The 24386-nt window shown below is 45.0% G+C and overlaps 1 protein-coding gene across 1 annotated transcript in view; it reads left to right on the top strand.

Annotated features, from left to right (window-relative positions):
* The window catches only part of GRB2 (growth factor receptor bound protein 2), a 61987-nt gene that overhangs the window by 1448 nt on the left and 36153 nt on the right, over positions 1-24386 (top strand). Inside the window, exon 2 of the mRNA XM_045836997.1 lies at positions 6729-6942. Coding sequence (XP_045692953.1) covers positions 6865-6942 — 78 coding nt within the window. The 5' untranslated portion in view covers positions 6729-6864. The remainder of the gene's footprint in view (positions 1-6728; positions 6943-24386) is intronic.

Here is a 24386-nt window from a genome sequence, read left to right as displayed (position 1 = left end):
CCTTGGGGCAGCCAGAAGGGTTGCTGGGGGGCCGTGCGGGACTTCAGTCCCCACCCTCACCCCCCCCCCCCCGAACTGGGAGGCTCAGAGGGTTGAATTCACCGTAAGTGATCAGCACTGCCACCAGGTCCCAGGCGTAGCTGCTTGTCTCACTGGTGTTTCACCTGTTTTCTTCATTTTAAGATCATGCTTTTGTGCCTGCTTATGCTCTTCCTCCTATGTCTCTTTTATGTTAGTGAGGAAGATTGGGCCAGTCTGGGGCTGGGGTGGCTTCTTTCTGGCTTTTAGTGGGGTGGTTACGGTAATGAAAAGGAAAGAAAACCAACCATAGACTTGTGTTAAAATTGAATTAACGTAAGATGAAACATTCAAGGGAATAGAGTTTATGTAGATCTTTGACCAATTAAAGCTTGCCCATTGTGGTAGTACTGTTTTTTTTTGTACCAGGCTTTTAAATTTTTAAATTTTTAAATTTATTTTAAAATGGTAGTTGACATACAATGTCACATTAGTTTCACAGGTTCTTCACCAGGCTTTTAACAATCAGGCATCTTTTCTTACGTCTGTTAGAGTCAGCCTTCTTTGTTATTGTTGTTGGGGCTTTTTTGACAGAAAGAGAAAAACTTTATTTGTTCTGCTGCCCCTTCCCTTGTTCAGAATGTTCTGAATTCCAAAATAAACAAAGAATTTAATTCTAATCAGCTGTCTTTGATACTAAAAGCAGGCATCTGAGTGCTTGAGGCCGATCACTTCCTCGGCAAGGGTATTCAGACATGAGGGACTACTAGGTTTTAAGTAGTACCCGTTCGGTGGTGCTTGCGAGAGTTGTCTCAGTAGTTCCTGTTACCATGTTGCTTGTTGTTGCTTGTTGTGCAGCGCAGTTGTGATTGTTGCCTGGAGCTAAAGAGTAGTAGATTTCGGGAAAATGCATTAGTACAGAATAGAGACCCACAGCCCTCTGCGGAGAGAAATTTAAGTTACTTGCTTAATTTGTAACCTTCTTTCACCGCTGAGTGACCATTCAGAGCCTCTAGTTTTCTTTGTCAAAGTGGGCTTTTTCCAGTTATGACAAGCCAATATGCATGATTGTTGTCTTAACGCAAAGATGTTCTAGTGTGTTATCTGGTACATCAAGTTTAAAATCTGGTTAAGGCACCCTTACAATACAGCAGTGATTCTTAAAGTGTAGCAGGCGCAAGAATTACCTGTGATCTTATTTAAAATAGGTTCTGGGCATAAGGCCCAGCAGGCACCCACAGTGAATCAGTCTCTGAATGGGGTGATTTTGGAGCTCCTGGTCCAAGGACCAGCACTCTGGTTACAGATACAGCCATAAAAGAACGAGACTGGAGTGTGTCTTTAAATTACTCAACTTACAGTTACACTTTTCTGTGTTTTCAGAGTAAATATTTAAAAGCCTAATAGAATAAGTGACTGCACAGGTGATTAGTTTTTATGTGTAAATATTTGAGCTTTGTTAGGACTGCGATGTGGAGCGATTTAATTTTTAAAGTTTATACTTAACAGGACTGTGAATGTGCCTCCCAGAGAGTCTGCGTGTAGATGGAAGCTCTAGACTCACTGGGAAAGCTCGCGGACTGATCGTGCAGGAGGCCCTGGTGGTGCTGCCTCCCGCTTTATGCCCCGGCCTCTACTGAGGCCTTTGCGAGTGCTGTCTCTTTTAATAATCAAAACAGCCTTATGAGGTAGATGCTGCTGTTAGTTCCATTTTCCAGATGAGGTCACTAGGGATTAAGATTTTATTTATTTATTTTCAGAGAGAGGGGAAGTAAAGGAGAAAGAAAGAGAAGCATCAGCGTGTGGTTGCCTCTTGTGCGCCCCCTACTGGGGGGTTCTGACTTGCAACCCAGGCATGTGCCCTAGACCCGGAATCCAACCTCTGACCCTTTGGTTGGCAGGCCAGTGCTCAACCCACTGAGTCACACCAGCCAGGGCGGGATTACAGAATACAACGTATTTCTCCAGTGTTACCCACACAGTTAATAAGTGGTGAGGTGGCGGTCGAATCCGGATCTAACTCTAGAGCATCGGTAAGATTTTGGGTTTTGTTTTTTCTAACTATAAGAGTAATAAATGCTTATAGTAAAAACTGAAAATATAATTGAGGTATACAAAGTGGGAAGTAAAATATTCTGTGGTCTCACTCCCAGAGATAACCACTGTGAACTTTTCAAATTTTTTCTTTAGTCACACTGATATATGTTATTTTGCTCTGTAGAAATAGCATAGACTGTCATTTTTCTTCACGTTTTTAAAATTAGTGGTATACCTTGGTACTTACATAGCTACTCCATAGATGTGCTCATGAATATTGATCAGGTATATATGCATTTTGTGCCTGGTATTTGTGTCACATTTTCAGTGTGATAAATCTGGGAAGTAGATAAATTGTCAATAGATACCACAAAATTACTCTAAAAAAAGAGTGAACTGATTAATTCCCTGCTAATGTGTGGGCTCTGATGATTTTATTATTGGGTTAGACAAAAAATTCATGTAGTCTTTTCTGTAAAATAAAACACATTTTTCATTTTCACCAATAACTTTATTGATTTGGATATTTTGAGTATGTCGGCCATCTTCCACTATTGGCTTCTAGTGGGTAGAGGCAGGGGTGCTGCTAACCATCTTGAGACAGCCCTACAGCAAAGAATTTTTTGGCCAAAATGTCAGTAGCACCAAGAAACTTCACAAACCACTTTCGACACACTTGATCAGTCACAGCACCTTCTCCATATATTGTGCCAATCTTTTTGTGTGTGTTTCAGTTGCATTTTTACGTTTCTTGAAATAGTGAAGCATAATACACCAAAAATATTGCATCTTTTCTTCCATTTTCAATATTAAAATAGCTACACAAAAATCACCAATTGTGATAAGTTTTCTTTTTAAATGCATGCCGATAATGACAGTTGTCACAGTACAACCTAACAGTTGTTTGGGATGAAGTTAAGGACAGCTAGGCACACTAGAGCCATTGTATGTAAAAAACAAAGACTTTCGGCGGACCCAGTATTGTCGTCCAGCACCAAGCACGTTGTCAGGTGTACGTTAGCTGCCCAGAGTGCTACATGAATAAACACTGGATAGGATAAAGAGTCTGGGAGCTGTTTTACCCAGGGTATTGCAGACACTGAATATTGTAAATATATTTAAAACTTGCCAGTTAGTGGATGAAAGAAATCCTGTCTTAATTTGCATGTTTTTCATAGCAAAGTTGAACATCTTGTATGGTTTAAATGGAGTCACATTTTACCTTATTTTCACTGAGTTAACATCAGGCTCTGTCCAAAGCACTTCGTGTATATTATCTATATTACCTGATTTAATGTTCAGTGATTCTTATAAATAGGTGGTATCACCCCCATTTGACAAATGAGAAAATCTGGGCTTGTTTCAAAGGCTTGCCCCAGATTGTAGCTGGTCAGCACCAGGGGAATGACTGGAACCTGGATCATCAGCCTGCCTTCTGAGGCCGTGCAGACTTAACACTAAACTGTACTGGCCCAGTAAGTGTCATGTCTCTTACTTCTGTGAATTTCGGGAAGGGAGTTCAATGGAAGGAAGAAAATAAAACCCTACTGATACCTTTAGGAGATTACACTTTAGGAGATAGTGATACACACTGCTTGAAATAAACAATTCAAGCTGCACTTTCCTTTTTAAAATTCACTGCTTGGGACGGGCTGCGGAGGTGTGTCCTGGGAACAGCGGAGACAGACTCTCGCTAGGCTTCAGCGTTGAGTGTGCTCCCAACCCATCGTCTTGGGAAATGAACAGCAACATCTACTCCATTGAAATCATTACACGTCCCTTTCAGGTTTCTCTGAGTGACTAGTGTTGCGTATGTGATAGATTCTTTTCCTGCCCATAGTGACACACACCCCTTTGAACTCCCTTGGCCCGCGCGCTCTCTTCGGTGGATGGCCTAATAAGCTGACGTCGTCCAGTTTTCTCCATGAGATGCTCTTTGGCACAGGCACAAAAGTATTGCTTGTTCTTGGTTTTTATTTCTATCACACTGTATTTCAAAAAGCAATAGTCACTTGAAACGTGATTTTCAAGAAGAAAAACTGTTGAAAAGTGTCTTGGTTTTTGTGCTGTGGCTGTTCAGTTATACTGCAGTTGCCTGAAATCCTGAATAACAGACACAGCCCTGTTACTGCGTAGTACCTTGACGGTGTTCTGGGCTTCTGTCAGATTTCCTTTTTCAAAGCGGAAGTCTTTGGTTGTTTGTTTAGACATGCTGAATTCTTCAGCTGCCCATCGTTAATAGAGTCCCAACAGTCAGACCTGGAGACCCGTTAAAATACATGGTCAGGTCTGCGGAAAATACTGAGATGCCTGTAGCAGAGACTCAGGTGCATTTGTAAGCCATTAAAAACAGGTGCACGCATTGGAAAGTAAGCAGAACAGGAAAAGCATTTATTAATGCTGGGGAAAACTGGAGGATTGTACTGGAAAGGAAGGAAGGTTGGTTGTAATGCATTATTTAAATCACCAATGAACAATATTTGATGTTGTAATGCTTCTAAACCAGAACACATGGTATTACTGGGATGGGGCAAGGGGAAATTGGCAGGGGTGGGAGTTAGGTCCTCATCTTTCAGGTGGAGGATGGGGATGACTGAAATAAAGGACCGGCGGCAGCAGCATATGATTTAGAATGTTGTAAGTGAATAAAAAGAGAAAACTAAAAACAAGATCGAAGGTGACTGCATGTGGGTGTTGGGATAGGGAACTACTCTTTTCATAAACTTTTCAATGCTCTGACTTTTAAAGTTATATACGTGGATTAGTTTGAAGAAATAAGCTACAGAGGGTAGAAGTAAAGGGGTTTTGAGGACACACAAAAATATAAATACTCTGAGACTAATCCTTGTATTTTTTTTATATTTGCCAGAACACTGTCTTTACTCGTCTCTCCTTGGGCCAGTGCCACATAGGGTATCCTAGGGCTGGCCTGGCAGAGTAAACATTGGTTAGGTTTATTAGTTTACCTGCAGCAGAATGTTTGGCTTTTACAGTTTGATTGAAGGACTTTTTATTACCAGGTGATTTCTTTTCTCCTTGGTAATACTCATTTTCCTCTAAACTTTTAAATATGTATTTATTTTTAGAGAGGGGAAGGGAAGGGGAAAGCAAGGAATAGAAACGTCAGTGTGTGGTTGCCTCCTACACGCTCCCCACTGGGGGCCTAACCTGGCCTGCAACCCAGGCATGTGCCCTGACCGGGAATCAAACCAGTGACCCTTGGGCTCGCAGACCCACGCTCAACCCACTGAGCCACCCCAGCCAGGGCATTTTCCTCTAATCTTAATACTCTCGGCTGGTTTATCGCTTAGTCCATTTGCAGTTATGCTTGATTAATGCTGCCCCACTTGTTAACTTTAGAACAAAAGGATAATAATCACTCGTGCCCTTCAAATGAGTTCTCTGCTAGATGGTAATTATCCAAGAAGAGTGTCACTAAAAATAATCTGTCCCCATTCTGCCAGTGTTTGTGTTGTTTGCTGTTTTTATTTAGCCTCTGTGAAAACAGCGACTGGTGAAACAAGAACGGAGCTTTATTTTCCTTTCGTTCCGCGAAGGTCTGGGTTAGGTCTCATACCCAGGGCTGGGGACTCGACCCCAGCAGTGGTCGTCTGTAGTTCTGTAGTTCCCGTTGTTCCCCACCACCTGGCACTCTGCCGGAGGTTGATTGCGGACTCTTCACCTGCAGGATGCCATTGGGATCACTGTAGTTAGTGCCCCTCTGCCTCTGAGCGCAGCAGCTGTCCCCAGCTAACTGGGGGAGACTTACGTTGGACTCTCGGCCACCGTCTCTCCCTGCACTTTCTTTCCCCAGACACAGGGTCTGGCAGCTCCGATTCTGAAAAGGGGGTTCCTCTTTAAGTGGACTAGGATTTTGGCTTTGTTCCTTAGGCTACTTAAAAAACTGTGGAGGCTGCTTTTGGAATACTGAACCTTGGACATCTATTTCAAGGGCTGCTGGGGACCCCAGAGTCTGGGGGATCTGCAGGGGAGAGGAGGCCTTGTGCAAAGACAGCAGCGGGTCTGCCACCAGAAGGCTGAACTAGATGGACCTTCTTCTTGCTGTCCCGTGCTCAAGTGGTCAATTGAATGAAAAAGAAGATCCTGTGTTCACGTTCTCCTGCTTTCCTGGGAGCAGACCAAGGCTTGGTTTCTGGGAATTAGAAGCAGCCCAGGACCAGAGCAGGCGTTGCTTGCTTTTGACTGTGGGTCGGGGACCCAGCGTTTTCGGGAAAGCAGAAAGGTTGGCAGGGGAAAAGGAGAGAGATGGGCCCATCTAACTGAGAAAAGCGGGGGCCGTCCCCGGGGGAGGCCCCCTTTCAGCGGACAGCATTTCGTGCCTGGAGAAGAGAGCGTGAGGGGTGAGGGAGGAAAGGCGGAGACCGAAGGGACTCCAGCCGGTTCCTGCATAGCTCGCACACCCAGCGGGAAGGAAGAGGAAGTGTGCTCTGGCACAGCTCGAGCAGCTGCCACCATTGGCCGGCGGGCCTGTCAGTTGCCTGAGCCTGAGGCAGAAAAGAGGAAGGAGATCGGGGCTCTTGCCTGGAAGGGAGGGAGGAGGGTTGAGCCAGCCGAGCCAGGGGGCGTGGGGGCTGGGACTACTGGCCGATTGGCAGGGCGGGGCTGCCTTCGATCCTGGCCACTTCTCTCAATCATCCCTCTTCTGATTCAAGGTGGCATTGTGTGTCCCGGAGCGCCGGAGCCGGTCCCAGAAGAGAGGCAAGGCTGAGCCCAGAGCGCTGGGTTGCTTCAGCAGGGAAGACTCCCTTCCCCCTGCTTCGGGCTGCTGAGCTCTGAGCAGTGCTCAGAATGGAAGCCATCGCCAAATATGACTTCAAAGCCACTGCAGACGACGAGCTGAGCTTCAAAAGGGGGGACATCCTCAAGGTAAGCGTTGGTGCCAAGTAAATGCTGGGCGGCCTCTCCTTGCACTCACCTACCCTTTGCCCGGATAACACACAAAGAAGCCACGCTCCTTTTCTCGTCGCCCACTTTTCACAGTCGCCGTCGTGTGCAATCTGGACAGTGGAGATGGACGCTGAGTGGAATATTAACGATGACTTAAGAGGATGGTGTGTGATGTATGGTCTTTAATTGCCTTTGTGTGAATGCCGCGAGTGTTTCTTTTTGCTTGTTGGTGTGGGTACTGTTTCAAGTAAAGGCAAAGCAATGTGACTGTAGTAAGGATGCATGTGTAAGAGTAGGCTGCTTTACCTTGGAGAGCTTTATTAAAAAATTAGAGGATGTTTTGAAAGACCTAAACTTGAAGCGTTTATGTAAAAGCACTCAATTAGTCTTATTTTAATAGTCAAAAGTTATTTTTGCATTCTGGAACATGATCCCAGTCGGTTAGAAATTAATTTCTCCTAGTTTAGAGAGGTAGTTAGAAATGCATGCTAAAACTCATTAAAGAAGTCACTGTATTTTTATTCTTTTTGAAAAAACTAATGGAGTTCTAAATGATATGGTTCCATTTGCTGTCGTACAAGTCAGATTTTTATTTTCTTAGAAGAAACCTGAGGAGCAATTACCCCATATTAAACCCTAATTGCACAGAAGAACCCTGCTGACAGTTCAAAAAAAAATAAGCTGCTTTCCAGTTTGCAGCCCATTTGGAGCCCCACTATTTACATGAATATTCACTTTCCACCTAGCACGCGTTAATTATGTTGTTTACCCCATTGACTGGAGCAGTTTGCCCTTTAGGATATGTAATTTATTTTTTACAAGGGTGGGTGTTATTGAATAGTGTCAACTCTAAATGAGGAAAACTTGAACTTTAGTGTTTGCATTTTCACCGTGTCTCAAGTTTTAACATTTCTCCGAGCCTTAGTCAAATTGCTGGAATTTGAATGAAATATTAGAATTTTACAGAGGAAGAAAATGGAAATTTAGAAATAGGGTCCTTTTTATTATTTTTATTTTTTACAAGATTTTACTTATTTATTTTTAGAGAGGGGAAGGGAGGGAGAGAGAGAGGGAGAGAAAAAAACCAATGTGAGGAGCGTCAGTGGGTTGCCTCTTGTGTGTGCCCCGGCTGGGCTGAGCCCACAGTCCGGGCTTGTGCCCTCACGGGGAATCCGCGGGAGACCTTTTGCTTTGCAAGATGACGCCCAGCTGAGCCACATCAGTCAGGGCTGGTCTTTTTATAAAAGGACTAGGTTTGCCCTGGTTGGGTAGCTCAGTTGGTTGGAGCATCATCTGGATATGACGAGGCTGCAGATCCGATCATCAGTCTGGGCACATGTAGGGGTCAACCAGTGAATGCACAAATAAGTGGAATAACAAAATTCAGTGTCTGTCTCTGTCTCTCTCTCTCTCACTTACCCCACCTTCACTCTCTCTTAAAAACAAACAAATACTTTTTAAGTTATGAAGACCTATGGGAAGTTACTGTTTTCCTGCCATTTCCAGAGGCAGAGAGTTCTCTGAAGTTCCTGCACAGTAGTTTAATGCTAGGCGTGTCGATTTTACTTCACAGAAGGCGATGTTGAAGAACGCTTTAAGGAGAAGGAAACTGTGTTCTATTCAGAGCTGTTAATGTGGTGCTAAGCTTTTTGAGGGTATTCTCAAAGTCAGCACTAAATTGCCAGAAAGCACACAGAACCAGCTGTAGGTTTTAGAGTGACACGTCTTCTGGTTCTGTTTTACTAGAGAGCAAATGTAAGGTAGACTGCTAAATTACTCTGTATCATTAGTGCACAGAGGAGGTAGTTTGATGTTTTCATAGGTGATTACTGTTTTCAGCAGATAACCCACTATGATATCATAAGATCGGCTGCTTGAGTACCCACGTTTGTAGCCTGTCCAAAAACCCTTTGGGTCCAGCTTTTTTGTGTTCTGGTGGGGGGTTTTGTTTGTTTGTTTATTTAAGTACAAACTGATTTCTCTATTAAACTTACCCTGAAAACTTGAAGCCTGGTGGTTCCTGTTTTTCTCTAAGTTTATCCTGTTGCATATTTAGCACTAAAGTAACAAGGTAGAACAAAAACGAGGGATTTGAGGACTATTTTTAAACAATTTTTAGACAAGAACTTTCCCTGTTTACTATCACTGAAAGTTGTTCCTACACCGTGAACATTTTATAAGTTCTCCAACCTAAATTGGTAACCTCTTGAACAAGTGTAAAAACTCTTCCCCACCCTATAATTAGAGAAGTTGATACTGTTTAGCATTATTCCCCCAGAAGTTTTCATGATGGGAGAGAAAGAGAATCCCATTTAATTTCAGATTTTCTTTGAAGAGAGAAAAATATGTATGTTTGGTTCTCTCCAATTTGGTAGATAACTGGCACATGAAGTCACAGTGCCATTATTGCCTTTGAATGGTGGCCATTAGCTGCTTGTTAGTAATCTTGTGGCTTTGCTCCAGAAAAAAAAAAAGTGATGATACAGTAGTTGCCCTTTGTCTCACAATTCTGTGAAGCAGCTGAGTAAAGGGGAGGGCCGTGAGGGACATCGCCTTGTGTTAAGTGCTGTTAAAAAGAAAAAGGCAGTGCTTTTCTTCATTTGATTATTCAAGGAGTGACTAAAGAGGAACTGGCTTCATTTGAGTGGCGTTGACTTGATAAGCTTTTTAATTTTTTAAAGTTTATTTATTTTTAGGGGAAGGGAGGGAGAAAGCGAGGGAGAGAAACAGCTACATGTGAGGGAGACACTGATAGGTCGCCTCTCACACTCCCACATGGGGACCTGGCCTGCATCCCAGGCGTGTGCCCTGACTGGGAGTCGAACCGGCAACCTTTCGCTTCGCAGGCCGGCGCTCAGTCCACTGAGCCACACCAGCCAGGGCTGATTTGGTAACTCTTTAGGGCCTTAGCTGTGAGCCAGAACATGTTTGGGACTGGCTGGAATAGCATTGACCAGTTCAAACGTGATTAAAATGGGGATATAGTTGTCCTCTCTTGATAATGGGGGCGCGGACATGTTGGTGTTAATACATTTTATTTGACTGTAATGAAATGAAAGGGGCCTTGCTGTCTGCCCCTTGGACTGGAGTTCGGGAGGGTCACCTCCTCTCCCTGCCGTGGGGCGCCGGTGGGCTAACTTCTGGCTAGTGTGAGTGCTGCCCTCCAGCCCACCACTTCCTGACTTTCCATCGACACCTTCCCTTGTGCTGCCCTGAGAGAAAAAGAAAAATGAAGACATTTTACTGGAAGCCTAAAATAGAATTGAATGCTTCAATGTATCTGCCTTTGTTACTTTCCCTCCTATAAAAGCCTGTGTTTTTATTAGGGAGGGCACTGGGGCATAGAAATGGGAGCGGTTGCTCTTATGTTGCAGGTTTCAGGCCGCATGCGCGCAGCTGCACTGAACCTGTTTCCCCACCATTGCAGGGCAGGCTTGGGATGGTCCCAGGAGTTCTCCACCGACAGGGCCCCAGCACTAGAAAACAGAAACGTCTAAGCTCACCTACAGGTTGCATCTGTCATGGAGGGGCTTAGTTGCACGAACTCCAGACAGTGCCATGTGGGGATTAAGGGCTGTGTGGAGCGCTCCGGCATGTGCTCATTCCATCCTAGAGCCGGCCGCTTGTTCTCCGCGAGGGCAGACCTTTGACTCTGGAGGAGAGCCAGCCGTGGGCCGTGTAGGTATCTTCCACTCGGGCTGGCGCCGGCTGCCTGTGCCCGCTGCACAGTCTGCTTTAGAAGGAGGTCTCGGGTTCACACTCAGATTTTTGAAGTCTTCTGTCTCAGCGCTGCTGACCTTGTTTCGCTGCCACGTTCGCTGAGCATCTCCTTGAGCCAGCTTATCCTGACATAAGTTGCTTTGAGAGTTGGGGGAGAAGAAGATAACACTTTCTCCCTTCAGGTATTCTAAAATCAGAGAAGAGAAGTGAGATTAGTATCTGAAATAGTACATGGTGTATGTAAATTAGGGTTTTTAGAACAGGAAAAGACCTTTCTTAAAAAATTTTTTTAAATTTATTTTTAGAGAGAGAGAAAGGGAGGGAGGAAGAGAGGGAGAGAAACATCAACGTGTAGTTGCCTCTCACACGTCCCCTGCTGGGGACCTGGCCCGCAACCCAGGCATGTGCCCTGACTGGGGATCAAACTGGTGATATTTTGGTTCACAGGCTGGCACCCAGTCCACTGAGCCATACCAGCCAGGGCAGGAAAAGACCTTTTAAAATTTATTAATTTAGACGTTATTTTACAGATGAGGAATTGGTGGCCCATAGAGGTTAAATGATCCGTGCAAGATCACAAACTCAGTACTTAGCAGCGAGCCAGTATTTAATGGGGTGCTGACGTTGTGTTACACCCCGTAACTGCCATGGTGACTAGGAAGGGAAGAGACTGGTAAGAGCTGAAGTCAGAGAAAGCTGTGAGGAAGAAGTGTCACTTGAACTCAGACCTCGCGAGAGAAAAGGTCAGGGCTCCGAGAAGACAAGGGCAGCTGTGCTTGTGTCTGAGAGGGGAATGCCAGCGGGAGGGTATATGATACAGAGACTGGGAGTGGCGTAGTGGAAAAGGAGGAGTTTAGCATTGGAGCCGTGTAAGAAAAACTCAGTAAGAGTTGGATCCCGTCCTTGAGAAGCCTCTGAAGGTTTTTAGCTGATGAGAGCTGTTCCGTGGGTATAATGCGTTGTGGGGAGGTGAGCCTGGAGTCCCGGCCCGGAAGGTTGCAGTGGTCAGGTAGGTTGCAGTGATCAGGTAGGGAGATCGCCGTGGGCCTGTGAGGGTGTCGGAAACTAGGAACGAAGGATGGGGCGGTTTGAGGAAGACCAAACGAAAGCACGGTGGGGCTTCTGCCTGTCAGCGGGGGGCATTTGAGTAAGTCTCCTGCGTGAGTGAGGAAAAAATGCCCATTGAGGATGCTTCTGAGAACTAGGATTTGATTGGCTACAGCTGGATGTTGGTACATGAATCCATTTCAGGTGTTTAAATTACCGAACCTAAAAAGATGAAGAGGTTGGGGTGGTTTCTGTTTTCTTCATCGTTTTAAAGTGCTAATAGCAGTATGCATTTCTTTGTCTGTTGATAAGAATTCTTATCAATCGTGGTGACTAAACCCGGAATATTGCATTTACTCTTCCGAGAACGAGGGCTGTTTGAGTGCCCTTACAGCAGGCAATTGGTTTGCCTTTCACTGCATTCATTTACCCCCTGTCATCCGGAGGGAGGGTTTCCAAATAGGTACTGAGGGTAACTGAAGTTGAAGTTCCTATACGACTCCTTTTGGAAGGCTGGCTTTGGAAGGCTGGCTTGAAGACAAGTCCTTCCCGTTTGGAGAAAGAAGTTAGTGAGGAAATGAAATGCTCCTTTAGGGGCTTTCAAGTGTCGCCTCTGTGGGCCGTGATAGTTGCAGTCATCACTGAACAGCTGCCATTTATGGCGCATTTACTGTCTGCCGTATTTCTAATTCGGGGCACTGAAAAGGTTGGCATTATTAGTCCCATCTTATGGCTGTAGAAATGCCCCTCTGAACTGTCAAGATAAGTGAACTGGAACTGTAAGGACCCACAGTCCTGCTTTTTGCTCGCCTGCCAGGCACGGGCAACAGCTCTTTACTGAGTGACTTACTGGACATTCTGTCTAGAGTAAGTTGACTTCAGTGAGGAAAGAAGTGGGTGGGTGTGGGGGGACGAGGTCATTAGCCTGTCAGCTTAGCAAAGATGATAAAGATTGACCCCAGCCTTGCTTGGCTGGGGTGTGGAGAAATGGGTATTGTTGCCTCCTGCCAGTGGAGATTTGTTCCAATAAAATGTTTCTGAACAGTGGCTTGGTAATGAGTACCAGAACATAAAATGACCCAGCAATTCCACTTTTAAGAACTCCAAAAAATATTCTCAAGTTTTGAAAAAAAAAAAGGTAGACACAGGATGTTTATTTCAAAAGATGTGTGTGCCACCTAGAAAAGAAAATTTTTCGATTGAATTAGAAAATACAATCATAAGATATATTTCAGAGTTGTTAAAATGTGTAAAAAGGGCATCTTCTAATCAATGGAATAACTGTGGGGAAAAAACCCTAAATAGCTAATCAGTAGAGGGCCCTATAAACAGGTAACAAGTGGTATTTTAAAATGTAATACTGTAAAGTTGTCAATGTTGGTGTGTTCAGTAAATCTATATCAACACAGAATAAAATCTACACTTGAGTAGAGAAGTGTTAAATGGACCTGCTTTTAAAAAGTAACTATGTAACTGATGTATTGAGTACTTAGTATATCCTTGCACTAAGCCAAGTATTTTACCTGCATTCCCTTTTAGTCCTTGCAGTAATCCTGTAATGACAGGTGTTGTGATCCTCATTTTACTGATCAGGGACCTACGGCTTAGGTTAAGTAAATTGCCCAGGTTCACACGTTAGGATTCAGATCCAGGCCACTTGTGAGTCCAGATTCCATGTTTTTAACTGTTACCGCCCAGGGCCTTGTCACGCCCAGGTGAGGTTAAACTAGAGAGAGAGCCCCTTTCGAAAAAATTACTATCTATTTCTGTGTGCTTATTAATTGTATAGACTTCTTTCTCAGTGGTCCCCTAAAAGATAAGTTATCTCCAGGACGCTGGATTTCAGGTGATTTTTAATATTTTTTGGTACTCTTTTGTATTGCATTAATTGATCAGCTTTATTAAAACAATAGTTATATTCAAATAATAAGTGGTGAACATTTTGCACCTGTTTTACCCTGACGGATATTCCAGGAAGTTCAAGTGCTCCAGTCAGGGGTTGGTTGGTTTGTTTTTTCAATGGCTGCGGTTTAACATGGTTTTAAATCTTTAGGCTAAAGTTCACTGTGCTGTGCTCAGGGTCATAAAACTTAGAGATGTTTTAAAAAATTACTCAAGCCCTGGCTGGTGCGGCCTAGTTGGCTGGGCATTGTCCTGCGACGAGAGGGGTCGCCAGTTTGATTCCCGGTTAAGGCGCGTGCCTGGGTTGTGGATTGAGTCCCTGAGTGACTCAAAGTGACCTTTTTGGGAAAATCTTGGTCCTTTTGGCAGATACTTCCTCAGTTTCTCCTTCTTATGGATGTGGAATGAGAGCCATCTGTAGTGTTGCAGAGAGCATGTGCTTCAGGCCAGACCCACCTTCTTGGAATCGCAGCTCTGCCGCTGGCCGCCCCGGCGTTGTGATCTCGGGCAGCTTGCTTTGCTGCGGTTCTCCCGTCTGCGAGGGGGAAAACAGGCCCTGCCTTGCTAGAGTCACAGTTAGGGTTTAAAAAACTAATACATCCTCGTGTGCTTGAAGCTGTGACTAGCATACGGCAGACAGTAGTGCCAGCTGCCATTAGCTTTTTATTAATGTCGTTCAAGTGCACAACTTTGATAAGAGGATGTCAGGCCAACCCTCGGCTCAGGTAACTTCTAGTCACATGACCGTGCCCGTAACACCAGCCCGGCGCTGGTCCTGACACAGCCTCAAGTTCCGGACTGCGCAAACCTCGTCCGGAAGCCCTGCTGAAAGCACTGTGCTGCTGGAGGCTCGTGGGTGGAAGACAAGTAGTTCTGCCGTTCTCCAGTCTGTGGTCTCTCGGAATTAAACCTGGAAACAAAGAGACTGGTTCCCACCCGGTGTTTTATCGGAGGCCTCTCTTTCCTAGATTCATTTAGCTCAATGGAACTTTGGGATTATGCTGTTGGCTAAATGAAGGGACGTCAGAAGAAACAGCCTTGGGAAAACTCACTGTATTTATTGTAAGGCTATTAAGCCTGTTAGATAAGTGTCTTCAGTGAGGACCCGTGGGAGAACATTCTCTCTGGTCTCAATACCAAGAATAGGCATATTTTCCCCAAGACAACGTTTCAGATCTCAAGGATGCTATAAATAATGCTTTAATGTGTTTCTTCTTTACCTTGGGGGAAAGCTTAGAGCCTACTTTGGTCTCACTTCTAGCAGTAGTTCTTGTATTTTCTGTCTAATATATTTTTTATCAAAACAGATACAAATATTAGCAGTAAAACATTGAAAGTTTTTCCTCACCTTAACAATGGCTTCAATTTTTAACTAATTAAAAAAAAAGATTTTATCTGTTTATTCTTAGAGAAAGAGAGGGAGAGAAACATTCGTGTGTGGTTGTCTCCCATGTGCCCCCAACAGGGACCTGGCCCGCAACCCAGGCCTGTGTCTAGAGTGGGAATTGAACCACGGACCCTTTGGTTCACAGGCCAGCACTCAGTCCACTGAGCCACACCAGCCAGGGCCCACCAATGTTTTATTCCTCATTTTAATAGTGGAGTTTTAAGATCTAGGTTTAGCAAAATGGCAGAAGCTTTTTGTAATGTTTTGCTTTTGAAAAATATAAAAAGCATCACTTTAGTATAAAGTGAGAGGAAATGCATTTAGGACAATTATAATGCTAGCCCTCTCAGAGAACAAGGAAAGCGTATTTTCAGTTAGAATATTGACCATTCATTGCATGTCTTTTTTGTGTCATTTCATAGATCTTTATGTTCATGAATATGTATGGTTTGAAATGGATTACTAAGGTAGAAAGAATATTTACAGCATTTCATTAGCAGTATTTCCATTTTACCTTAACATTTAAAATTACTTCAACGTACATTGATAGAAAAAAACAGGAAACTCTAAATCTAAATAAACTTTTCACTCCAGTATTCATGCTGTTTCACATCTTGTCTAGTCTTTATCATTATACCCACCTTTTTATAATGATGTAAATATATTGGACTTAAAATACAACATATAGCCCTGGCTGGTGCGGCTCAGTGGATTGAGTGCTGCCCTGTGAACCAAAGGGTCGCTGGTTTGATTCCCGGTTGGAGCACATGTCTGGGTTGTGGGCCAGGTCCCTAGTTGGGGGTGCACAAGAGGCAACCACATATTGATGTTTCTCTCCCTCTCTTTCTCCCTCCTTTCCCTTCTCTTTAAAAATACAGAAAATATTTAAAAAATAATAATACAACATGTTACCATTTTGCCTATTAGTTTTAATAATTTTTTTGTTACCTTTCCAATCAAAAAACACAGTGAACATGGTCTTGATCTTGCTGTGACTTTGCTGCACCTTCTTCGGGTGTGGAGAACCAGACAACTTCCATTGGGATGACTGGGCCTTTGTTTCTGGATCAGAGCTGTAGACCCACATTCATGTCCAGTTATGACCTTCTGGAGGAAATTTGGTTCGTTGGTAGCAGTTTGAATTAAGTCACTGCAGCACGATGTTTGTTCTGCTCTGGTAGTAGAAGCCACGGAACACGTTTTGCCATGACATGTTTCATGCGAGGTCCTGGGTCAGAATCTCGGACACAGCAGTTTTTGGAATCCCCAGATCAGCTTCCAGTTCTCGCACTGTCAGTTGCCAATCATTGTGTTTGCAGCCCGTACACGTTCCACATTCTCTGGTGTCCTGCTTGTTGCAGGTCTTCCAGAATGTGGATCACTGTCAACAGATTCTAGACTCTCTTTGAAGTGTTTGTGCCACACTTTCATGTGCTCTGCACTGGTCGCCTCATCCTCCAAAGCCTTCTGAGTCATCCGAGTAGCTTCCACAGAGGGATGTTCAAGCTTAATGCAAAATCTGATGCAGATTTGTTGCTTCGCTTGCTCAGTCATTTTGAATGTGACGGCCACACAGTACACACGCTCACTCAACAGCATCTACCGCCCCCACTGACTAGTGCAGTGAAGTCGTCATTGTTCGCGCATGTGCTTTCTAGTCCATTCTCCTTGGCTGCCAGGTTACACCAGTGTTGGGCAGACTGTTCTCTTACCTTAGCGATGGCTGGACTTTTTCCAGGTGGATCTCATGTATTCGTTTTGTAATCGGAAAAGTGATAAAAACACAGAAACAGTACAGTAGTTTTCCAGATGCCAGTTTATAAGTTAGACATTTTAGGGCCTATTTTCCTTTCATGCAAAGAAAAAAACTGTATCGTTTCATGGAGCAAATTTGTTTCCTGTGGAGACGCTTCTCGGTGCATGAGGCACCAGCATGCCCCACGTCACCCGGGCTGTTCCTCAGGCTTTAAGGAGCGCGTGCAGTGCGTGACAGTCAACTGAGCCGCGCTCCAGCTTCTTCCCTGGGGACAGGCAGGGCGGCCCTGAAGGTGGGCCTGCCGCCCAGACACCTAGTTCTAGCTAGGTCCTCTTTTCCTTGTGCTAGATAGGAAAGGAATGTTATATGTGCTTTCTTATTATTTTTGATTTAGGTCTGTTTCCAAACTGGATTAAAATTACTAATGCAGCCAAATAGCAGTGTTTCAGAGGTTTAATTATCCATTTCTCCTTCCTTGTCTTTTGTCCATATTTAGCTCTAGCCAAGCTTAAATGTTATTATTTATCAGTTTCTGTTAAATGTTTGGCTCTGAGAAGGTGAAGAGGCAGACTAAAGACTTGAAGTTATCAGTGGGTTTTAGTTACTGTGCATTTAAAACACAGGTATCTTCATTTTACTCTTTCTAAACATTTATTATAATTATTTAGTAGAAATGTGTAGAAGAAAGTTAGGCCTCTCTTCTTCCTGTCACCCAGGTAACTTTTTTGAAATTAAGTGAACAAATGTATGACTCATTCATTGTTGAAAAAAAAAAAGGTAAAAGGCAAACTCTCTTCCCAGAGAAAATCACCATTCGCTTTTCTGTAACCTTTCAGAAAAAAACATGTAATGAATATAGCCATAGTTACTTTTACTGTACTTTCTGGGCACGATGAGAAACACAGTGAAACCATATCTAAAATTTCAATAATGAAAGTAAGCAGGTGCTTCAGCTTTGGAGGGAAGGATGGGTTTCTGTTTAAGTGTACTGGACCTCTTTAGAAAGAAGCAGCTCAAAAGGATTTCTGTGCCAGCCTAGCAGAGATGATCATGATGACTAAAACTTTCTCCAAGTCACATGTTAAAGCTGAGTGAGACTTGACTTGAACCTGAAATTGGGGTGAATTTCCTGAAAGCTGTGCTAACAGTGCCCGCATCAGCTATCCAGATGGGTGTCCTCACCTAGTGTTAGAAGTGGAGACTAGTAGCCCTGCAGCTCTTTCCTTGAGATTAACATCATCAGTTTCCTAAATTTCAGCTACTGTCTAGCAAGAACCGATACTTTGATGTCTTCATTAACTTGGAAATTCGTGCTCCGTTCAGAGCCTGTTCTCTGTCGTCTTTAAGCGCCTCCTATAACTTCACCCGCCTGAACAGCTGTTGCCCTTTAAGACGGTGGAAGTAATTTTCGAACTTAGCTGTCAGTTCATCGGTGTTGTCTATTGGAGTGGAAGATTGTGCGTGTCCTTCCCCTCACTTCACTTCTTCCCTGTTAGACACTAAAGGCCTCACAAAGAGGGTGTGCTTCTCATCTACAAATTCTCAAGAAACCGGATGAAAAAGCATTGTTGTGTTACTATCTGCTTTTGGATTTGGGTTTTACATATTAAAAAAATAGCAACCTCAGCTTAAATTCAACTGTAGTACCTCTTTCCTTTTAATATAGGTATTTACAGCTGCTATAAATTTCCTTCTAGCCCTGGCCTGCGTGGCACAGTGGACTGAGCACTGGCCTGAGAACCAAAGGGTTGCCAGTTTGATTCCTAGTCAGGCTGTATGCCTGGGTTGCAGGCCAGGTCTCCAGTAGGAGGCGTTCAAGAGGCAACCACACATTGTTTCTTTCTCTCTGTTTGTCCCTCATTTTCCCTCTGTCTAAATAAATAAATAAAATCTTAAAAAAAAATCCTTCTAAACTTGGATTTTTCTGCATCCCATAAATTTGGTTATGCAGTTTTTGTTTTCATTCATCTCAAAATATTTTCTCATTTCCCTTGTTATTTTTTTCTTTGACCCATTGGTTATTAGAAACGTGTTTAATTTCCACATATTTGTGAATTTCCCATAATTCCTTCTGTTGTTGATTTCTATTTTCATTCCACTGTGCTTGTAGAATATGCTTTGGATGATTTCAGTTCTTTTACATTTATTGGGGCTTGTTTTATTGTCTGGCATATGGTCTGTCCTGGAGGGCGTTCCACTATGTGCTTGAGATGAATGTTCCGCTGTTGTTGGGTGGAGTGTTCTGTAGATGTCTGTTAGGTCTGGTTAATTATTTTTATCTTGAGTACATCATGATGGTAGAATTCTGGTGAATTCTTAAGACTACTCATCCAATATCTTGCTGAATCATAGCAACAAATCAATATTATTTCCTAGGTGAAAGGTACTGTGCTTAATGCAGAGGGTTCAAGGTAGATGTAATATTTAGTAGTGCACGGTTTTGAGAGCCGTGCTAGAGGTGTGGGTGTTCTGACGGAAAGACACGTAGTCAGACGTGAGTGCTCAAGAGTGTCCGAGGTCCTTTAGAAATGCCCCCGACTGCTTTGTCCGCCCAGATGCGCCTGGCCGCTGGGGCTTCTGCGTCCAACATTAGCAGGTGTGCCATCGCCTCGGAAGAGTTGTTGTTCCCGGACACCCGGACTGGGCAGGGTGGTCGCCTTTCAGTGTGCTGGGCAGTCCTGAAAGTAGACAGCGGCCCCACTGGTAATAGCGCGGCTCACGCAGGAGCTTCAAAACTATTGGGACGCTTTTGCTACATTTCGTAAAAGGGACTTTAGATAAATGCCTCCGAACTCGAGCTCCGTGTTCTGACACCACCGCCCCCTTCAGAGAAATATTTCATGGAAATAGGTTGCTGCTACACACTTGTAGATGCAAATACTGAAGAGAGTGTTCAGGTGGGACTTGTTCTAACTAGGACTTTCCATGAATTGAAACTAGCATGAGCTTCACATCAATACCTGAGTAACTTCAGAAGTGGAAAGGAGTAATTCAGCCTTTTCCTTTCTCTGTCACCAAGCTGTGGATTGTATTATAACAAGTATGTGTGTATCCAGAATGGTGTGTACCCGAAACATACCATCTAGACCAGGGGTGTCAGACTCACTCTCACCGGGGGCCGTGTCAGCCTCGCGGGTGCCCTCAAAGGGCCGGCTGTAGTTTGGGCTGTGTGCGTGTAACTGCTCCGTAACAGTTAAGGGAGAGCTCAGCGCTGCCGCGGGGTGGAAATGCCGTGGCTGCTGGGTGCAACAGGGTGGAGGCTGGGTTTGGCCCGGGGGCCTCGAGTTCACCACCTGTGCTCTAGATGTTAATTTCTAAAGTTGAAACAATAAATGGTCAGGAAAGTGGTAAATGAACTACCTTTTCCTGAAGTCTTTGAAATAAAATTGCTGAAGTAAATAAAGAAGCTCAAGATTTCCTCTGCGTAGACCTGCCGGCAGTTGCTCAGTTGACACTGTCTGTCAGACACAAGGGACGGGAGCCCCAACTGCCGCTTCTGTTTGCAGCGAGGGGAGGGGAGGCCGGTGGTGCTGCCTGTGCTGGCTCGGCCGGCCGGGTCCGCTCGGCGGGACCCTCTCCCGAGGTCAGACTGTTACAGCATCTTTACCGTGTGCAGTTTTAATGTGGATTTTTAAACAGTAACTTTGTTATGGAACATTTATAGATTTACAACAAAAATTACGTAGAGGATAGAAGTTCCCGTGTATCTCACATTCAGTTTCCCCTGTTATTAACATCTTATATTAGCAGAGTACATTTGTTATAATTAATGAACCGGTGTTGCTACATCATTATTACTAAAGTTCATACTTTATTCAGATTTCCTTAGTTTTTCCTAGTGTCCATTTTTTCCTAAGATCTCATCTAGGATGCTGCATTGTTAGGCATATATTTGTTCTTTTGATTCTTTGATAGTCCCTTCTTAATGATAAAATGATTTATAAAAGCTAGAAAGTTGGTGTTTCTGTAGAAGATGTGATTTCCCTTGCAAACCATGTTAATGACATTTAAAGTTGGATCACAAATTATTTGTCTTCCACATGCCTGATACTTACTGCACTGTTCAGTACTGTGGCCACTGGCTCATATATGGCTATTTAAATTTATATTAATTTAAATTAAAGTAAAAATTCAGTTGTTCACGTGCATTGGCCGTGTTTTAAGATCTCATTGGCTCTATGCAGACAGAGGACATTTACATCACTGCAGAAGGGTGTGTTTGGACAGCCATGCTATCGAATGTCACCGCCCAAATAGCACTGTTCATGTTCAAAGTATTTTGGGTTTCTCCTTGAAATACCAGGAGTTGTGTCTTCCGCTCTGGTGGGTGGTTTTTCTGGTCTTTGGAGGTGAAGTCCTTTGGCAAAACTGGGATGGGAGTGGGAACGTCGAATGCTGCTGTGGACTAGAAGTAACATTGAGGGGGGTTCCCTCTTTGTCTTGGTGCCCCCCTGTCTGGGTGACTCCCTTTCCTTGTGAACCGTTGATTCCCCGCACCCCGCTCTGCGGGGCGCTGCACCTCTCCCACCGCCGGTCTGTGCAGAGGCAAGTGAGGGAGCCCGCAGCCAGCTCGTCGTGCGTCTTCACTAGTGAGAGCTGAGGGCGGAGGGGCGCCCGCAGGGTAGCCCCGCCGGGTGGCTGTTACATGTGGGGTCTAGCGCTGACTCGTCTAATTCGGGTCCTTGTGTCATCGCCTGTGTAATGTGGTCTGAGAGAATGTGCAGACAGCAGCATCTGAGGCACGTCCGGAGAGCAGAGGCAGCGTGTGTTTGAGTTCAGCAAAACCATAATTACTGTCTTTTCAGAATTCTGTTTTACGTAAATAATCTTAGGCAAATTCTTACTCTTGTGAAGTCATTTTGATTCTTTGTGTTAACTTGCGCCAAAATTTTGCACAATTTACTCTCCTTACCTGAAAAACTCTGCAGCGTTTTGTTTGTGAACATTTTTGCCAGCAGTGGCAAATAATGGGCCAGGGAACCCTCGTGGCTATGTTTAAACAAAAATTCGGTCCTTTTCCAGTTAGTTGTATATGTCTCTGAACACTGTCGCGTTTTCTGGTCTTCAGTCGTGTTATTCCTTGAGTCTGGTATAACTTTTGCCTCATTGCTTGGAGCCAGCCCGAGCTCTGGGAGTCTTTTCCTGCCCTCCAGGTGCCCCCACGGCCCCTTCGCCGCACTGTGCGACTCGGCCCACCGCGCGTTTCTGTCTCCAGACCTCAGTGGGTTCCCGTGCGTCAGCGTTTGCACGGCAGCGCGGAGGAAGCCCTGAGGCCCACGCCAGGTCCATCCTACCCGGTCGAAATCGAGCTCATAGCTTTGTTACCACCGCCGCCCTGTCAGGGCTCGGCCTTGGTTCTTAGGTTGCCTCAGCTGTTCTTGCATTTGTTTAGGTGACACAGACCAGAAATAGGAGCTCTTGGGTTTCCGTTGCAGTTTGAGATTTTGTAAAGCATAATTACACTTTACTGTGCATCCGATCTAAGGAATACCCAGGCAGTTTTAAGTTACTGCCCGAAAAACATTCCCAGTTTCCACCAGTGTTTGTTTTGGGACATTTATTCCGTCCACAGTCACGGTGGCCTTTCACTTCGGCAAATGGTCTGCACACATTCACGCGATGTTTCTGTGGAGGGAGGTTCTAGACACTACGGCTTCCTCTACTGCATTTGTCCCTGTTCTTTAAGTGTATGAGGAAAACGGGCGAAACCACGGAAGGTCGGCAGGCGCCTGGCCGTTCGTTCTGACTTAGGAGTTCGCTCCAGCCGTGGCCTCGGCGCATGCGCCGGAGCCCAGCCCCACAGCGCCCGGACTGGGCGGCGCGGAGTCTCTCCTTATCGGATGTTTTCGAGGTTACGCTGCTGCTAAAACTGACGTGGGTCGGAGGGAAGAATTCCTTCTTGTTTTTCAAGCTCTGCCAGAGCACTTCTCTTAGAAACAACTGTCTAACTCTTCCGGTGTCCCTGTATTTCCAGGGATGCTTGCTGACCTCTCATTAGCAACGCAGCTAGGGTCGGCAGCATGCTGTGCGCGCGCCGGGCGTAGCGGTAGCCGACCTGGGGCAGGTCCGGACCGACAGGGCCCGAGGTCGGGGCGAACGGGCGGTGCGGACGCTCACAGTTAAGTCTGGGGCGTCTTCTAGGAACGGGCCGAGGACGGCTTCCACGGGCTCCGGCAGATCGCCTCGTAGCCAGCGCGTCAGTTCCTCTGGGTCCCGAGGAGCGGGTTTCAGTCAGCAGGGCGTGGATTTTCCTTTTTGGATTGGCCCGTAGAGGCCAGCTCTTGTAATGGACACGCTGGGCACAAACTTGGAGCCTGAACGTTGTTGCGTCGGCGAGCTGCGTTAACTTCCTGTCCGTGTGGTATTTTGTCCACGTGATTTTTGCCTCTCTAGTGGGACCTGGCTTTAGCCATTGGCCCCACGAATCGACCCGAGGCTCAGCTTTAAGCTTGTATTCCTTTCGAGCGTCCACGCCTTTTCTTAGCCGTCTGATGGTTCATGTGGTGATCCAGTCATGCTGTCCTTAAAGCCAAGGAGCACGTGTGTCTTGAGTTGTTTTCCTAGTAGTGGTGGGTTGCACTAGAGTCAGCCCGTTCTTCCCGCCAGCTCCGCCGTGACTGGGCCATTCCTCAGTGGGCGGGCTGGCCGGAACCGGTCCGTCTTCGGCCAGCCTAGCTCGTGCCAGCCCAGCTGAGAAGAAGCAAAGGGATAAATTGGAGTTTTTCTCAACAGAAGATTGATCAGAATCTCTCAGCATAGTCAAACCAACATATGGTTGTCTGTGCCTTCCTAAACGTTTACATCTTTGGCTTATGGACTTGTAGTGTAAATAAGCCTTCAGTTTTGCTGGAACTTTAAGCTGCTACTCCTTGTTCCAGCTTAAAATCATTTTTAAGTAAGCTAAATAGTTTTGCTATACCCCATTTTGAACTCATAGGTTATGAATATCTAATGGTAAATTGATACAAAATGAAGGAAATTAAAACAGTACACTTAACCTTGAACAATGGTGGTATTAGGGGTACTGACCCCCCCAGACACAGTCAGAAATACTTGTATAATTTGACTCCCCCAAAACTCAGGTTGTCTCATGGTATCCGTGGGCGGTTGGTTCCAGGATCCCCACCCCACCCCTTGTGGACAGCAGAATCCACGCTGCTCAGGATCCCTCCGTAAAGTGGGTCGTGGCATACAGCTGGCCCTCTGCATCTGTGCACTTCCGACCTTGGGTCAAAGAACAGTACGGGTATTTATGGGAAGCAGTCTGCACATATGTGGACCTGTGCAGCTCAAACCCATGTCGTTTAAAGGTCACCTGTACGTTTCTAAGATTTTCTTTATAGGTCAGTCGGCAAGCTTTTGAGTGTGTGCCAAAGAGATAGTTTTTGTCTCCTAGGAACTTAGAGTTGAGCTAGTGAGGCTCTGCATACCTGTGAAACAATTTGTAAAGAAGACGGTTACATAAAATACCTCAGTATTAAGGTATTACAGTTGTCCCAGTGTTTCCCCTCTACCTGACTCCGCCCCATTCAGCCCTTCCCTCCAGCAGTCCCCGCCGTAGTGCGTGTCCATGGGTTATGCATGCAAGTTTTTTGGCTTCTCCATTGCCTA

Source organism: Phyllostomus hastatus, unplaced genomic scaffold, assembly GCF_019186645.2.
Source record: "Phyllostomus hastatus isolate PE091 unplaced genomic scaffold, TTU_PhHast_1.1 phas_contig_210, whole genome shotgun sequence".
In the NCBI taxonomy this organism is placed as follows: Eukaryota; Metazoa; Chordata; class Mammalia; order Chiroptera; family Phyllostomidae; genus Phyllostomus; species Phyllostomus hastatus.
Note: the sequence above shows the minus strand (reverse complement) of the source record. Positions and strands in the feature narration are given on the sequence as shown.